This window comes from Echinops telfairi, unplaced genomic scaffold, assembly GCF_000313985.2.
Source record: "Echinops telfairi isolate 266 unplaced genomic scaffold, ASM31398v2 ScPeMD7_2;HRSCAF=8, whole genome shotgun sequence".
In the NCBI taxonomy this organism is placed as follows: Eukaryota; Metazoa; Chordata; class Mammalia; order Afrosoricida; family Tenrecidae; genus Echinops; species Echinops telfairi.
Window position 1 is genome coordinate 51,365,583 of NW_022103898.1, and position 19,049 is coordinate 51,384,631.

The following is a 19,049-nucleotide window of genomic DNA, read 5'->3' on the forward strand; positions in this document are numbered from 1 at the left end:
GGTGTGACATTGACCGATCTTCAAGAGGCTGAAAAAACAATAGGAAGAAGCCGTTCAACCCGAACCAGAGAACAAGAAAATGAAGAAAAAGAGAAAGAGGAAAAAGAAAAACAGGATAAAGAGAAGCAAGAAGAAAAGAAAGAGTCAGAAACATCTAGGGAAGATGAATATAAACAAAAATACTCCAGAACATATGATGAGGTAATAATATACCAACAAGATGACAATGTTTTACAAAATATTCTAACTGGAAATCTGAATTATTTTGGCATCATTTGAATACTAAATACTTTTTCCTTGTGGATTCTTAAGTTTTCCATTTTTAGTTTTTCAACTGAGTTTTCATTTTGCTATTTCACAGACTTGTCAGCGTTACAGACCACTATCAACGTCAAGTTCAACTACTCCATCTTCATCACTTTCTACGATGAGCAGTTCACTGTATGCTTCAAGTCAAATAAACAGGCCAAATAGTCTTGTAGGTATAACATCAGCTTATTCCAGAGGGTTAACAAAAGAGAATGAAAGAGGTAAGAAACTAACTATTGAAAATGCTTTATTATTGTTAAATAATTTAGTAAATTGGTGCTGCCTAGTTGAGTTAATAGTTCAACAGAAACTGTGAAAACCTGAACTGTGACTCACTCTACTTAAATAGAAAAATAAGATGGTTGATAATGAAAAAAATTATAAAACAAAGATAGAAAATTATATGACCCTGATTTGATACATATATTATTATAACAAGATTTCACAAAAATAGTCACATCTACCTTCCAAAAAAGTCAATATGGAAGAACTGGTAGTTTGGTATTTTGAGTAGAGGTTTATTAGTGTAGTACTTTTTGAGTGCTTTAAGCTGTTTCTGCCTACTGTGTAAATCATAGGAGTCTTCATGGAGTAATGAATTATGCACTAAGCTGCTCACCACAAGGTCAGCAGTTCAAAATCACCAGCTGCTCCTAAGGAGAACGATAAGGTTGTCTGCCCCCATAAACGTATGTAGTATCTCCAATCCTATGAGAAGTCCTGCTTTGTCATGTAGGATCTCACCTTGACAGCAGTAGGTTTAGTTTTGGTTTTCACTGTTAAATTAGAATTAGTTCTTTAAACTAGAGATGTGTACTAAATAAGATTATTCTATTGTCTTACATCATTATTAATAATTATGAAGAATAAATATTTCAAAATAAGATTTTCCTAATTTCCAACTTGCTTTTCTTTTGCTGTCATTGAGATTTTTTTTTAACCCACTGTATGAAGCATGCATGATATTTTTAAAAATTAATTAAAATCGGAGGTATTCACATAAAAGTTGAGACTAATGGCTTGGGTTCTTTTGAATGGTTGGAAGATTGGGAGCACTGTATTGAAATTGCATGATGTCAGCAATTGGCTTGAACCAACTTGTAGCAGTTCTTCAAGCTTTGGTATAGTACCTTCACAACCTTGTATTACTACTTATATAACCAGCGTGGCCACTAGAAGCATTTGAGGTTTATATATCTATTCTAAAGTGATTCTATAATCAATAATCCCCTCTCATCTATAAGTTTGGGTTTTCTTTGGCTCAGTGTCTTTACTAATAATTCAGTAGCTTTCTAAAAGTCATTTAAAATAAAGTATACTCACTTAATATTCATCTAATATTAACCCTAACAACTTTAATTGTTTCAGGAAGGAAACCTTAAATCTAAAATTTTTAGGCAGATTTGTTTTAAATATGAGATATAAGAAATAGTTTTCTAGAAGAAACGAGTTTGAACTTTGATACTAAGAGAAATTAAATCAATACTGCACTTATTCCAGAACTGCCAATAGTAGTGGTATAAGCTTTTGCCTTTTAGCTGCTGTCATTAACCGTTTTGTTTCATTTTTAAACTGTTAGTATGGGGTATAGTAACTTTCTCATTATCAAACATTTGTAACTGAAGCCCCATCTTCACAAAATTCAGTTTTTTGGTTGTTCAATTCAACAAATATTATTACTGTGTTATGTAAAATTTTTGTGTTAGACACTAGGAAAGTGAAGATAATTACTTGTCTTGATACTCAAGACTATTCTAATAGAAGGTATGTGAAGTTTTGGTATGAGCGAAAAAGAACATTTACTAAATCAAGTGTATAGGAAGGAGTACTGAGACAAATTGACATTGATCTTTTTTTTGAGTAGACTTCTCAAAGGAGGTTGGCTTAAAATTGTGTTTACATTCACCCTGCAAAATTCTTTCATGATACAATGCTACTATGTGGCTAATTGCAATCCTTAACAGAAGGAGAAAAAAGAGAAGAGGAAAAAGAAGGCGAAGATAAACCTAAGTCAATCAGAGAACGACGACGACCAAGAGAGAAGAGAAGATCTACTGGAGTTTCCTTTTGGACACAAGATGTGAGGACCTATTAAAATATTACTACTTGATAATATACTTAATGTTTCTAGAAGTAGGTACTAAAAACTATGCCACAGCATCTTTAAACAGTGTTGCCCAAGGTGGAGTATACCACACCCCCACAGTAGCCGAAGGGCAGGAGTTGGGGAGGCACCTGCAAAAGCAGATATCCTGGTTTGTGGGCTATAGTACAAAAGTTATTAATTGTCATAGGGATGCTGGATAAGTTCTTTTCTGAAAATGAGGTGGTAGGCCAAATAAATTTAAGAACTTGGTTTAAGCTGTCATTTTTTCTATGTGAAATTGTTACATCAAAAACATTTTACTTTATAAGAATCATTAACTAAGTATTTGGTACTACTTAAAATTAGGAGTTAAGATCAAATTTGGAATAAAAGCAATAATAGCTCTAGCTCATAGCATATATAATAATATTTCATATGGCTAAATTGCATATTTATCTTAAAGATTCTCAAAAGTTGCCACATATTCACTCCTAGTTTCACAAATACTGCTATTAGATCTTCATAAAAGAATTATTGTGATTTCAAGGGAGGCTGAATAGAAGCAGTACTTTACTTACAAATTACAGTAGCTAATCTTATTAAATTTTATTTTTCCTGATCCATGATTTTACTATTAGAGAAAAGAGAGATGGAGTAGCACTGTTGATAAGAAATATACACGGTTTCAGTGTAGCGCTCAACCATGTATGAAAGGGCAAGCACAGTGTTATTCCATAGCCTCTTAATATTTTTCCATTATTTCTCTTTTAATTTTTAATATAAAAATGCTCAGACTTGATACAATAGTAATGTATAGTGCCTATTTTGGAGGAAATTCTAGGTATATCATTTTAGTATTTATTTTTAAAAGTTTCTGACGACTTTTTGAAAATTATTTATTTAGAGTAAATTCTTAATACCAAATATGCAGTCAGTTTCATTTCCAAATGGCTCATTGATGCCATTACCAGCTTTGTGGTGGTGGTTTTTGTTTTGATCGAGATCCAAATAACTAAAAAACCAAACCCATTGCTGTCCAATTAGTTCCAATTCATGGTGACCCCTATTTTACAAAATAAAACTTCCATAGTCTTCTCGGTGATAGTCTTTGCTATGCTTGATTGTTTCATTAGAGCCTCCTTTCATCAGTGTTTCTCTCTCCATATCATTTTATTTTCCCTGTAATTATTTTTTTAGTAAGTGGATTATTACATTCTTACAATTTGGTTTGACACCTTGCTGTTTTGTTGTTTGTGTTCTATAAATTGATAAGGAGCCCTGGTAGCTTAGTAGATTATGCATTGGGTTGCTAACTACAAGGTCAACAGTTCAAAACCACTAGCCACTCCTTGGGAGAAAGAGGAGGCTTTCTGCTCCAATGAAGAGTTTTGGCTGTATAGAATTGTTATGAGTTAGAAGTGATTCGAACGGCAATGTGTTTGGATTGTTATTGTTTCTTTTTAATGTAATTTGGTAGTTTGATCTAGAGTGTAGTAATTATTTTCTAAGAACTAGTACCAGTTAATTCCAAAGAGTTGGAAATTAAAGATGTCCCAAATGTCCAACTCTTCTAGGATGCGATTCTGCTCCATTTTATCCCATTCCTCCCTTTACTATATTTATCTCATTCCTCCCTTGACTATATTCTCTCGTGTCCATGGGTTCTGTGATTCACTAAGTATCACAAAGAGACTCATGAAACTTTGTGGAAATGTTTCACGTGGTAGTGGGTACTGGTCTGTCTCAAATCTGAGGCAAGCCAAATGCTGGAACCAGAAGCCAAAAATGACCAAATGCTAACAGCACATCATCTTTCTTGTACCAATGTTTAATCAAGAAAATAGAGGTCTGACTTTCCAGGAGAGAGGATGTGTGTTGGAACTGTATAGTGGCATCATTTTATGTCCATGGAAAACAAAGGGTGTAGCTTGATTCACAATGATGTCATCAAGGAGACAAAGAGTGTTGCCTGGTTCATGCCCAGTACTCTAGTAGGGTATTAAAGGTGCCCTCAAGGAAACAAAGGACATATATGACTCAGCCCACACCCTCCACCAAGGTCAGATCTCAGTCTCCCCCTATTCCAGTCCTGCAGAATAGTAGAGAACGCGCTCAATGGGGACCAGGCATATAAAGTCCAAGACCATAATACATCCTATAAGGAACCATGGCTAAAAGGGCCATATTAATTGACCATAACTCAAATTATTTTATTTTTCCACCAAGGAAGTATGTAATGTCTGATTGATTTTATTTTATTGCCCAGTAACATTTCAACAAAGCTCTTAGCACCCCAGCTCTTATTCAAAATATCTCATCTCCATAAGATCCATAAATGTTAACAATTTCATAATCAAAGCTGTATTTATAGTTTGGTATTTCTCCCCAGTTTTATTCAGATTCATTCTTCCTTCAAAACTGCACTGTCTGAAGTCATCCACTTTCCCAACTTTATAAGGTCATTGTGAGATCCACGTTGGCAGTACCCATCCTCTTCATCGAAGCCAGCTTTGGATTGAGTGCTAGTCATCTATCAAAGTTCACTTCTCATTTCCCTTTCCTAGCCACACATTTGGTCCAATATCTCTCAGCATACAAAAAGAGTCCTGTATGAGTAGATAGCCTCCCTGCTTTACTGTACTTTTACATTTTCTTACTATATTTGTGTGTTTTCCCATGAAATTCCAATGCATAAGCACAATCAGTTCAAAAATGGAATTAATATTATTTTCACTTTTACTATTCTTGAAGTTTTTCCACTTAATAATTTCACATACCACCATTTTACTAGGTACAAAAAATGGTGATACCTGGAATAGTAAGGTAAAGTTTTATCTCTGCATTATGGATGAGGAAACTATGGTTCAGAAGGTTTAAAAATAGTTCTCCGTAAGCCACACAGTAAAAATAGCTACCAGTATTTGAAACTAGGTTTATCTAGTGTAAAACCCATGGTATTTTTAATAGTGACCTTGAGCCTGATGTACTTGAATGCACATGTCCATTTCTTTTTCCTTTAACTCTTTCAGGCTTGTTGAATATTTCAAGTCCTTCTAGTAGAATAGTACTAGTCTGAGCTTCTAGTCCTTTACCCGCCTGAGCCCTTGGTTTTTTTCCTCTTTGGTGTGTTCTAAAATCAGGAAAAATGTACCTTAAAGTTGTGTCCTCTCACCATACTTAGTCAATCTCTATGCTAAGCAAATCGTCAGAGAAGCTAAAATACCTGAAGAAAAAATGTGCCATTAGGATTAGAGGAAGGCTTATTAACAACTAATGATATGCAGATAACTCACACTTGCTGAAAGTGAGGATGACTTTAATTACTTGCTGATGATGATCGAGGATTGTAGCCTTCAGCATGGATTATAACTCAATGTAAAGAAGACCAAAAAATACTCCCACCTGGACCAATAAGTCACAGCATGCTAAATGGAGAAAAGGTTGAAGTTATCAAAGATTTCATCTTCCATGGATCCATGATCAGTGCTCATGGAAGTAGCAAGAGATCACAGCAGATCAAAAGATGCATTATATTAGGTAAATTTGCTGCACAAAATATAAAAAAAAAAAGTATTAAAGAACCAAGAATTTTACTTTGAGGACTAAGGGGTGCCGGACCCACGTCATGGTGTATTTTCCATGGCCTCATATGCATGTTGAAGTTGGACGTTGAATAAAGAAGACCAAAAAAGAATTGATGCATTTGAATTGTGGCGATGGAGAAGAATACTGAAAGTGCCATGAACTGCTGAGAGGACAAATCTATCTGTCTTGGAAGAAGTACGGCCAGGGTGCTCCTTAAAAGCAAGGATGGCAGGACTTCATCTTACATCCTTTGGACATGTCAGGAAAGATCAGGCTCTGGCCAAAGATGTTGTGTTTGGAATGTAAAGGGACAGCAGAAAGGAGGAAGACCCTCCGAGAGATGGATTGACACCATAGCTTCAACAATGAACTCAAGCTTGGGTACAATTGTGAGGATGGTGCATGACGAAGCAATGTTCCATTCTGTTGTTCATAAGGTTGCTGTGAGTCAGAACCATCTCACTGGCACCTAACCACACAAACGTCCCAGAAGTTTCTAAATAGATGAGTCACTCAAACATAGCAGGATTATTGTGGAAATTTTGCAAATGTTACAGAAGCCAGCTTTTCCTATTCCAAACAGTGACTTTCAAAGCCTTTTTGCTGCCTTAGTATTAGTTGAACAGCTAAATGGTACTTATATGAACTATTACTTCACCACATATGCTCATCTGCTTACAAATTGGCTTTCCACTACCTAACATAGAAAAAAACTCCTACTTAAAATGTTCTTTTGATCTATAGCTTGGTAGATATTTCCAGAGACATTTTTAGCCAGAAAAGCCCTAAATTTCTTTAATTATTTCCTGTGTGAGATTTTATGTTTAATTTTCTAAAATACATTCATCTTTTTAGAGTGATGAAAATGAGCAAGAACAACAGTCAGATGCAGAAGAGGGATCCAATAAGAGAGAAACTCAGGTAAATGGTGTTACATTTTGTATTTCGAAGTGTTCATATTCTAGGACCACTTTTTTTTTTTAAGATCATTTTATTGAGGCTCTTACAACTGTTGTTACAATCCATACATCAATTGTATCCAACATATTTGCTATCGTTCTTTTCTAGACATTTACTTTCCATTGAGCCCTTGGCATCAGCTCTTTTTCCCTCCCTCCCCTACCACCACCCTCATTGTCCCTAGCTAGATTATAGATTCTTATTATTTTCATATCTCACACCGACCACTATCTCCCTTCCCCCTCTGGTTTCTGTTGTTCTTCCCCCTGGATGGGGGTGTGTGGTTATGTGCCATTCATTGTGATCGGTACCCACCTCCCTCCCCACCAACTTTCCCCTCCTTCCCCCTACCCTTTGGCATCTATTCTCATTCCTGTTCCTGGGGTCCATGTGTTGTGAGTTTTATCCCTTGCCTATACCTATGTTCATGCTCCCCTCTAATCCAGAGTGGGGAGCAATATGGGGGTCATGATAGTGCGGGGTGAGGAGGCCTCAAGGGATCAGAGGTATATTGCGTGATCCATCAATGCTCTACTGCACCCTGATTAACTCATCCCCTCCCTGCCACCCTTCTATTGTCCACAGATGGGCCTTGGTCTCTGCTCTAACCCCCCTCATTCTCACCATACATTTTTGCTTGTTTGTTGTGAATCTTCTGGTGCCCGTTGCTTGATCCCAATGACACTTCATGAGTACACTGACTGGTGTTCTTCCATGTGGGCTTGTTGCTTCACTGTTTGATGACTGCTTGTTTAACTTCAAGCCTTTAAGTCCCCAGATGCTATATCTTTTAATGGCCAGGCACCATCCTCTATCTTCACCATATCTGCTTGTGCATCCATTTTGTCTTCAAATGCCAATTTGTTAGAACAATGTGTTCTTGTATTGAGGGAAGGTATGAGCTAAGGCCCAAGGCCCATCTGCTTCAGGGTATTGCCTTATAAATATATGTGCATAGGCCAATACCTCTATTTTTATGGATTAATGTATTTACATAAGTATACACCTCTGTTTATGCCTTTGCTTCCTAGAGCTTACCTCTGTTTCCTTTTGCCTTCTCCTGCCCCACTATCACTTTCCCCCTTCTTTCACCTCTTAGTGCTCCCTCTCAGCTAGATTGGTGTTGCTCTAATACTCACAGGATTTCTATACCCTCCTAGATGTTGGTTTCGATTCCCTAGTTGTTCCCCTGTCCATGGTGCCATCCACTCACCACACCCTTCTCCTTGCCTCCTCCTTCCCCCTAGACCCTCTGGGGCCATTGGCCCCATTGCTTTCTCCTCAAGCTTCCCTCCCTTGCCTGTCCCATGTAAGTAGGCAAACCAGCAATATCCTAGTCCCAACAATAAGAAAACATAAGGTGGGGAAAAAGAAGGAGAGGAAAAAAAAAAACCACCCTATTTAGATCCAGATCTGTTCGCTGCCCCCATGAGTCCCTACCCCCTGGGCCTGGGGCGTTCCGGAGGCTGCCCCTCCTAGCCCAAAGTCCATTCTTGGGGCTCCTCAGGGTTTCTGTGGATCGGCTTTACTCCTAATTGCTGATCTGGTATGTTCCATTCCTGATTTGTCCCGCTGCGGGGGATTCAGTCCACACTCTCCCCACCGTGTGTCCCCATTATTGTCCTCGGTCACCATATGCTCCAGTTAGGGGACAACATGTCTTGAGTTGTTGTCAGCCCCACAGTCCTCTCTCTGCCTTAGCAGCTCTGTGCAGGGACATCATCTCCGGGCTTGGTGCGCCCATATGCAGTCTAGGCCGACTGTCCCTTTCTCTTTCTCCTTGGTCTGGTTCCGTGTGAGCATGGTAATTCTGTTCCTTTCCCCACCTGAGGTCTAGTCACGCTAGTGTCTAGGACTACTTTTTAGTTATATTCATTTATGCTTATTCATTTCTAAAACGTGTACCTATCTGCAGGGGATACAATCAGCCGTTTGCCTGGAGATCAGAGGTAGAGAGACTGTTAAGGACATGAAGTCTTGTATTTTAGAAATGATGGGGCTTGTTTTGGATGTTGATTTTAGTTGTGATTTCATGGACACACATTGTCAAACCCATCAAATTGTACACTTTTCAGTGGATCTAATTTATGGTATGTAAATTAATATTGAAATTGAAGGGGGGAGGGTAAACATTTCGTCAAGGAAAATATCTACAGGATATTCAGAAGCAGGATAGCTTTTCAGATCAACTTTTGAGTTCTGTAATTGGTGAAACTGCTAGAGCTGATAGACCTCTTTAACTCTCTCTACATTTATTTAGAAATTTTGCGTCTCCGAAGAGTTTTTATGTTCATTGTCACAGCTGATCTTCAACAATCTCCTGATAAGACTTTTTTTTTTTTCATTATTGAAGAAGGAGCTAAGGCAAGTTTAAATGAATTTAGCTTGCATAGCCAGCAAGTGGCAACAGTTTTTATTTCGTTGCACAGACGTTGCACAGAAAGCTAAAATACTTGAGAAACTTCGTCTGTGTGGGGATAGACTTTACAATGTGAATTAGTTCTAATCTGCCATGTACACCCAGCACTATCCAACTTGAAATGGCATTTTAATCATGTTAAGGTACCTTCTTCATTTTGATTTGGGATTCCTTAGCTGTTACATTTCTTTTTAATCAGGAGGGGTCTAAATTAATGTCAAGAAATGGCCAAATGTGGATTAATACCTGTGCTTTGTAACTGCAGGTGGTTAAGTTTAAGGGGCAAGTTTGCCTGTCTTTACCCAAAAGGTATTTATACAAGGGGGTACCCAAATAAAACTGGAAAAATCTCTACTGGGTGTTCTCGTAGTACGTATTTTTTGCAGTAGGCAAGCTTTGAGCAACTCACTATGGCTTACTATTCCCAATGGCATTGCCATGAAAGGTCCTCGCTGGTCACAATGAAGTTTTCATGAAAGCAGTTTCACTCAGACCTCGTTTTTTATGATGGCTGATGTAAAAGAAGAGCGTGTGGTTGTGAAATTCAGTTTCCTGCTTGGGAAAAATGATGCAGAAATTTTGTGATGTTGAACATGGCTTACAAGAACAGCGCTACGGGAAAAACTCAAGTGTACGAGTGATTTTCTCATTTCACAAAAGGTGAAATGTTGATTGATGACAAACCTCGTTCTGGATGTCCATCAACTTCCAGAACGCACGGAAATGTCGACTTGGAGTGCATTTGGCGTTTGTTCCACCAGGTCAGACTATTAATCATGCTTTCTATTTCGAGAGTCTGAAAAGAACCTCTGAACAGCGTGCAACCAAAAAAGGCCTGATTTATGGCAGACGGGGACTGGTTTTGCCACCATGACAATGCACCTGCTCACACAGCCATCTGTTTTGGCAAAGAGCAGCATGCCTATCTTGCCCCTTGCACCTTACTCACCTGGCCATGTGACTTCTTTTTGTTTCCGTGAATGAAGAGGGACATGAAAGGACAGCAATTTGATGACGATGTAGAAGAGGTTAAGAATAAAACGAGAGAGGTGCTGTCAGCCATCCAAACAGATGAGTTTGAAAAATGTTTCCAAGAATGGAATCGCAGATTTTATTGTGTAATGGCGAGTACTTTGAAGGTGATACGGTTATTTTGTAAACAACAACAAAAAAAATTTTAATGCAAAGCTTTGGGGGGGAAAAATCTGGTGTTTTTGGGCACCCCCTCATATTTTATCTTTAATTAGCTAGAGATTGAGCAACAATGTCTGAAATCTCTAGTTGCTGGGGTAAATTTTTATAAGGTTAAAACTTTGTCGGTTTTAAACACTTTCTCTATTATTTGCCAGCATTCCAATTTTTCTCTGTTCTCATTTTCTTATTTTCTATAAACTTAAGTTTATCTTCTTCCTTTTCCAGTGGAAAGGTAGAGTGGGGTGGAAACTTAGTAAACCTCAGGTGACACTTCTCACCTCTTTGTCACACACACACACAACACACACACACCTCTCACCACATTAGGGTAAGAGAGAAAATGTTTTTTGGCTTCCAAAATTATAACTTCAAATAACTTTTTCCTTAAAACATATTGATAATTGTGTTTAAATTTTGCTGTTAAACTAAAAAATGTGTTACTGTGTAAAACAGCTTAGCTGGCCACCTATATCTGAACTCCTCTGGCTTACCTATTCCTTGAGACTTAGGTCAGACATACCTTCAGCCTCCATCCTTCTTCCCCTATTCTGACACTGTTCTTCCCACACCACGCTACATCTGTGCTAGATTTGATAATTCATTGCAGTGGCCACCGAGAACTCCAGGACAATACTCATAATTAAAGGGATTTCTTGAGGGAGTTAATAGGTTACCACAAATAAGGATTAATAAACAGTAAGGATACAATTATTGGTCCACAATACCACCTCTCCCCAGCTAGCTGCCAAGTCTTTCTCTGGTTCTCCGTTTCTCAGCCACGAGTTCCCTTGGCCTCTGCCTCTGTGAACCAGGAAGCCCTCCCGCAGCTCTGCTTCACGGTCCCAAGTGCCAGTAGTGCTCCTCTGTGCAACCTCAGGGTTTTCTTGCCTCAAATGGCTCCTTTGTTCTTTCCAATGGTCTCCATACCACAGTCTCTGGTGCCACTGGTCTCAGCCTCCTCCACCTTAGACAAAGATCTCGAACACCCTCTTCTTCTGATGGTCTTGGGATTTCTCTCTCTGTCTGAGATGGCTTATGCACAGAAGTATGTCTTTGGGGGAAGTGTGCTTTTTATCTTTCAACAGACCATACCACCAAGAATACAAAAGGTGCAGAGTACTCCCTCCAAAATGGAATTATGGACACAGGAATAGAGTCCACAATGATACTAAATCACATAAGGAATTATGGTTAAAAAGTCCATATTAATTGCCTGTATCACAGGTACATTATAGTTAAGTAGAACATTTTTATGGAAAAAGGTGTTCTTTCTTAGTTCCATGCAACTTAACTAATTTTTACTTATTTTAAACAGAATATTATTTATATCTTGCTTTATGCTAGCATTCTTTCAGTTACAAGTAACATAAAATCAAGCTGGATTAAATAATGAGATTTTTTTGTTCTTCAGTTACATTATACAGACTCCTTTGTCAGCTAAATCATCAGACTAACTTTTCCGTTATGGGAGTGAAGTTCTGTTAATTGGCTTAGGCCAGTCAGGGCCTACCACCAATGTAAGAGTACACCAAACAAACATTGCAGTCACATACTGTCCCATCTAGTTCTATAGACTATTAATGGTGAGGAAAGAGAAGAATGGGTATGAAGCCAGGTCCCCAATGTCTCCTGCACTAGGACAAAAAAGTGCTTCTGCTCAATAATGATACTGCTCTTTTTTGGAAACCAGTAGTGTTAACCCTGACTTCTACAAAAAGAATATTTTCTCCATAGACATAATGTAATACTTAAAATTAGTTAGCAATTATCTATTTTTAACAAAACTTTATGCAACACTTAAATTTAATTAAAATTTAAATGCAACATTCTTAAATACAAAGGTTTGCACTTTTTCTGAAATGTTTTTATCATTGCCTTATAAATACTGGGTAACAAATCTCCATACAGTTCATAGAATCCAAATTAATCATTTAAAAATGTTTTCTGGCATGTACTTTTGCAATTAAAGGAAAAGTGTATTATAAGATGCCCAAACGTTTTTGAAAATCCTCAGTCTTAGGGCAAAGTTCAAGCTATCTGCTTTAAGAATATAAATCGAAAGACTATTAAGATAAAATTATTTTACAGATAATTTTAATTCTTATATTATTTACAAAAATGAGACTTCTGTTCTTTGGGGGGTTATGATTTGCTTTCATTAATGTACAGAATGATAAAACTTAATATTCAACAAGCAGTACTAAGAAAACAAAAATTTAGATCAATGTGATGTCAAGGTCACAAGATCACAAAGAAAAAATTAACAGGTTTGGTTATATAAAAATGTAAACTTGGAATATGTAGAAAGTACCCTTAATAAATCATTACACACATTTGCTCAGTTTAAAATAGTTGACTAGCACTTGGCAATTTACGGATATTTTACCTGTGTATGATATTTTATAATTAAAAGAAGGAAAAAAGTGAGACTAAGAAAAAGTATCCATTTCTTAGCATTAGAAAACAACATAGCTAACATTAAGAAATGTCTAGTGTATTATGTGATGTCTCATAGGAACTAAGTTTCTGTTTTTGAGGCAAAAAAAGAGGGGCAAACAATAAAATACCTAAGAGGCATTTTATATATAACAGCATATACATGTTTTGTCTGAGATGTATTTTTTGTAATCCACAAATATTCATTCCTTTACAGTTAAGAAATTATGATTACAAATTTTCCCAAGCAAGTGGGCATGCTATGCTGACATTCCAATACCTCTTTACCTTTTCTCCAAGTGATGATATGATGAATAGGGCAAAACAGTACCTTTGGTGGCCTAATTAGTGTTTTGGGGAGAGCGGGGGTATTCTTTAACTCTTTATCTTGAAACACTCAATGAATTTATAATTGTATATTATTGTGCATATTAAAAAAAAATAAGGTTTTAGAATCTCTTCCTGAGAGCGACCACATTAAGCATTATCCAGTGAATAAGGTTGGGGTTTTTTTTAACAGCATTGTAATTTTAAACTTATTTTGTCAGTTAATAGGTTAATAGTTTATTGAAAGCATAAAAACTTCATGTAACTATATTTTTCTTTTTCTTTCAAGACGGATTCCATCCCAAGGTATGCTTTACCTTTTTTTAAAAAAAGTTAACTTTTATCATTTTTATTCTTGGATAATATATGTTGTTGGATTTTTATGAATTTTGCAAGTTGACAAAATTACATATTTTGCTAAAAAAATCTTTAGATTTTTAGATGACCTTTAGTTCCTGTTACTAACTTTCCCGGTTAAGGCCTCACTTCTGATTTGATAGTCACAACAGCAGGCTATGAAGAACGATGATTTTTTCCCCCTGAATTTTATAATAGTAGTAGATTTTCTTATGTTTTCCTACATTATTTCACCAACAACTACCTAATTGTTAATGTCAAGGCTAATTAAATCTACCCTGAACCCCAAATTTTGCCTTCTATTCAGAAACTCTTAACCCTGTTTTAGACAAAAGAAAATGAATGAAGGCACAGGGTGCTATAAGCATTGAGCCATGTCATTCAAACCCACCAGCCACTCCTCGGGAGAAAGATGAGGTTTAGATTCATAGTATGAGAAATCCTAATTCTACTTTGTTCAATCGGGTTGCTATATTCTTGGATTTGGTCTGTTCTACTTTTTATTCTGATAGTTGTTAACTGAAGCCCGGTCAGACCAAGAACAAATTTTCATATACTGATAATTCTACTAGGAAGCCTGGTCTCGCTGTGGGTTAGACATTGGGCTGCAGGGCTTATAGTTCAAACGCATAGCTGCTCTGTGAAAGAAAGATGCTGCTGCTGCTGTAACGATGTACAATATCAGAAACACCATGTAAGGTTTCTGATGGAAGGTTAATTGGAATCGACTTGATGGCAGTGGGTGTGGGTTCTGGTTTTGGATGAATTCTACTGAATTGAAATACCAAGGCAATGGCATTTATCAGAAAAGATAACCTGACCTCAGAACTAGATTATAAAAAATTCTCACTTATTTCTATTTAGAGCAAATTCAAATCTATCACTTTGGATATACGGTACTTTATAATATTTCATTTTACCAATTTTCAAACACACCATTAGATTGTATACCTTTAATAATTTTTTTGAAAAAGGAAAAAAAAAACATTTAAACTAAAATGCTTCATCAGTTCATATGTTAGATATGGGAAAATGTGAGGAAATCTACAATATTAAATATGGCATGCTTTTTCTAGATTCTCATGATACGAAACCATGTTTGACTTGTAGATATAAGAATTTTGAACCCCTTCTTCACATACTGCAATCAGTACTGTTAGAAATAGCTTTTAATTTATTATGTATTACGAAAATGTTGATTAGGTTGCAAATGAGATAACCAGGTTTTATTCTAATGTAAATTGTGAAAGCCTATACTAGAAAATTTTGATTTAAACTTCTCTTTTCAAGCTATGAACCCAGTTCCTCATCAGCGAGTGATCGGTATGATTCCTTGCTGGGTCGGTCTGGATCATACTTAGAAGAAAGAAAACCCTACAGTAGCAGGCTAGAAAAAGAAGACCCAGCTGACTTTAAAAAGGTACTTGGATTCTTTGGTTATACATAATTAAATATAAGTTATCTTTTCTGTCAAGATCATTTTATGTGGATGTTATTACCAGAAACACATAATGAAATCAGGATTTTGAAATTACTAAGAAGTTATGAGAAACTAGTCCAGGGTTTGTTTGGTGGTGTTGTTTTTTTCCATTGTGATGGGGAGATAAAGTGGCTAGCATATAAACATTAGATTTTTATCTTAAGAAATTAATTCTATGTGTAGAATAACTTAGAGGGGGAAAATATTAGAGGGAGGCCACAGAAAACAATCTGATTATTACAAAGGTCTAGATAAGAGATGATTGTGGCTAGCAGGAAAAAAAAGAAGGAAAGGGGGAGATTTAAATGTTACTGAAAGCAGTTAGGGAGAATTGGAAAACGGGAAAGTCCTTGGATGAACCTGAACTTGAAATGGTTCACTTTCCTTTTATAGCTTTACTATATCTAAATAACTCTGTACAAACATATGCAACAGAAACTCAGTTTTGGGAATAGAAGAGTGGTGAGCAGAAACGCTCACCACATAAAGATCATCACAGTGACTCTTCAGCTCTAGGCTATAGTTGCTTTTTATCGTGTTTTTATCTGCTTTTGTTAGTGGGTTTTTCTGTTTTTCCAACATCATGGAAAATCTAATTTTTCTTCATTTTTTTCAATGTCATGACTAATTAAGAGGTTATGTTGGACAAACCTATCTGCCTGAAAGCTTCTGGCTTGTAAACGCAAAAAAACTGAAAAATATTTTTAGCATATCCTTTACTGTGTCATTGAGCTTAACTTCTAACCAAAGGTTATAGGTTCATGTCCACCCAGACACACCTCAGAAGTAAGGTTGATGGTCTGCTTCCCAAAAATCACCCCTGAAAACTATAGGAAACAAAGTTCTTCTCTGACACACGTGGGCACACTGAACTGGAATGGACTCTCGAACTCCCAGTTTGTTACATTAGTCGCTCTGCTTTAGTATTGCAGCATGTCAATGGGAAGCTTTCTTAAAATATTGTTAATGGTTAGTTGCAATCAGATCGATTCCAACTCATGGCAACCCAGTCTTTGCAGAGTAGACCTGCTCCATAGAGTTTTCAAGGTTAGGACATCTCAAAAGCAGATCACCAGGCCTCTCTTCCAAAGCATCTCTTGGCTTCAGCACTGCCACTCTTCACGCTAGTAGTCACGCACTTCATCATTTTCGTCAATCAGGGACTCTGACCATATATTATGAGAAAGAAAAGTAATTTGTTATTCTATCCTAATATTTTTAGCTTTATGAACAAATCCTAGCTGAAAACGAAAAGCTGAAAGCACAGCTGCATGATACAAACATGGAACTCACAGATCTTAAATTGCAATTGGAAAAGGCCACCCAGGTTTGTAACTTTTTTCTTCGTTACACTAAAGGTAATGAATGTCACTTATTTTTCAAATTGCATTGTCATTTTCTTCAGTGTTACTTCTAACAACAAATTTAGTTATTAATACTAGCCTATTTGTAGATAATTTAATTTACCAATTTACCAGTGTACCTTTGTTTTTTTTTTTCAGCAGTAGATTTTTAAAAAAATAGAGCTTTAAGAAGATTTTTTTAAACCTATGTGTGGTAGACTTGAATGAAGAATTTAAATACTTGCTTCCAATGTGCCTAAGCCAAATGTAGCAAAGCATTAACAACATCTATATAAAATCTTCTTACAGCCAAAAATTTTATTTCTTCTATTTGTTTACTTGAGTTAATGTTATTTGATATACCAGTACTGTAAGAAGACATTTTTTTTAACATTTTATTGAGAATAATAATATGACATTATTCCATAGTTCAGTAACATCAAGCACTATTGTATAATTGCTACCACAATCAGTTTCAATACATTCTCTTCCTTCTGGAACTCCTTGATAATCAGCTCCCCTTCACCCCTCCTACTCCACCCCATCATCCTCCCTCTCCCCACTCCCCCAGGAACCCTTGTTCTACTTGTTGTCTCTATAGGTTCACCAATATGAAACCTTTGGTTTCATATACCTCAAAGCAGAAAAACAAGTAACAAAAATTTGAGGGGTATCCACAATGACAAAAGACATCAGAAGTAAACCCCAATATGAACACACACACACACACACACACACACACAGAAAAGCAGATCAGGCAGGGAGTCGGGTGACAAGGTTTTAACTGTTCAAGTCAGGTTTATTATCATTTTGATCTCCTAGAGTCATCTCTCCAATAATCTGTTTGCTAACCAGTTAATTCCCATCCCTCCATTATGTGTAGAGGGAAGTCATCAAAAGCTTAATTCCTGTGTGGATCTCACAAATGTCTCTTGGGCTTCCACTGTCATCCATAACCTTCTGAAAACCGGAATCTCACAGTTTAGGCTCTGATGCTCTTCCCACCTTCATCTTTGAATTATATGATTGACAATCTGTGGGTCACAGATGTTGGTGTGCTTCTTCCACGTGGACTTAGTTGACATCTCACTTTGATGGCTGCTTGTTGGAAATAAGCCTTTAAGAACCCAGAAGCTAGTCTATTTGATAGCCAGGCACCATCTAATTTCTTCACTACACTTTGCTAAAGTACCCATATCTTCGGTGTTCCCTTCCTGAGGGTGAATATCAAGCAGAACCATGATGTAAAAGCTAATTGTTCTTAAATTGGAGCTAGGATTAAGTGCGAGCCCAAATACCAAGGAAGAAAAAAAATTTTTTTTTAATCTTTTATTCCTTCCTTCCTTCCTTCCTTTCTAATTGTTTTATTAGGGGCTCATACAACTCTTATCACAATCCATACAAACATCAGTTGTGTAAAGCACATTTGTACATTCATTGCCCTCATCATTCTCAAAACATTTGCCCTCCACCTAAGCCCCTGGCAACAACTCCTCATTTTTCCCCTCCCTCACTGCTCCCCTCTCACTCATGAACCCTTGATAATTTATAAATTATTATTTTGTCATATGTTGCCCTGTCTGAGGTCTCCCTTCACCTACTTTTCTGTTGTCCATCCCCCAGGGAGGAGGTCACATGTAGATCCTTGTAATCGGTTCCCCTTTCCAACTCACCCTCCTTCTCCCCTCCCAGTATCGCCACTCACACCACTCGTCCTGAAGGGATCATCAGCCCTGGATTCCCTGTGTTTCCAGTTCCTATCTGTACCAGTGTACATCCTCTGGTCTAGCCAGACTTGCAAGGTAGAATTCGGATCATGATAGTGGGAGCAGGGAGGAAGCATTTAGGAACTAGAGGAAAGTTGTATGTTTCATCGTTGCTACATCGCACCCTGCCTAGCTCATCTCCTCCCTGAGACCCTTCTGTGAGGGGATGTCCAGTGGCCTACAAATGGGCTTTGGGTCTCCACTCCGCATTTCCCCCCTCATTCAGTGATAAGATTTTTTGTTCTGATGATACCTGACCCTTCGATACCTCGTGATCACAGACTGGTGTGCTTCTTCCATGTGGGCTTTGTTGTTTCTGAGCTAGATGGCCGCTTATTTACCTTCAAGCCTCTAAGACCCATACGCTATATCTTTTGATAGCTGGGCACCATCAGCTTTCTTCGCCACATTTGCTTATGCACCCTTTTGTCTTCAGTGATCGTATGATGGAGGTGAGCACACAATGATATGATTTTTTGTTCTTTGATGCCTGATAACTGATCCCTTCCTTCGGCACCTCATGATAACACAGGCTGGTGTGCTTCTTCCATGTGGTCTTTGTTGCTTCTGAGCTAGATGGCTGCTTGTTTACCTTCAAGCCTTTAAAACCCCAGGCACTATATCTTTTGATAGCCTTTTTGATAGCCGGGCGCCCATCCCTTTCTTTTACCCATCACCATCACCCCCCAAAAATATGCTTAATTTTGGATTAAATAAATGGGAAATTATGTATTTTATATCTTAAAGATTTTATTTTAAGGACTGTGAGGGATCCACCTTTCTTTGA

At 37.2% G+C, this 19,049-nt stretch overlaps 1 protein-coding gene across 7 annotated transcripts in view; it reads left to right on the top strand.

The window, feature by feature from the left end:
• Positions 1-19,049, top strand: part of PPP1R12A (protein phosphatase 1 regulatory subunit 12A) — a 180,446-nt gene that overhangs the window by 151,449 nt on the left and 9,948 nt on the right. For all 7 annotated transcript variants that reach the window (XM_045289240.1, XM_045289257.1, XM_045289252.1 and 4 more), the window contains 7 exons: positions 1-201; positions 362-530; positions 2,274-2,389; positions 6,836-6,901; positions 13,606-13,622; positions 14,964-15,093; positions 16,376-16,480. In XM_045289240.1, the coding sequence (XP_045145175.1) occupies positions 1-201; positions 362-530; positions 2,274-2,389; positions 6,836-6,901; positions 13,606-13,622; positions 14,964-15,093; positions 16,376-16,480 (804 nt within the window). The remainder of the gene's footprint in view (positions 202-361; positions 531-2,273; positions 2,390-6,835; positions 6,902-13,605; positions 13,623-14,963; positions 15,094-16,375; positions 16,481-19,049) is intronic.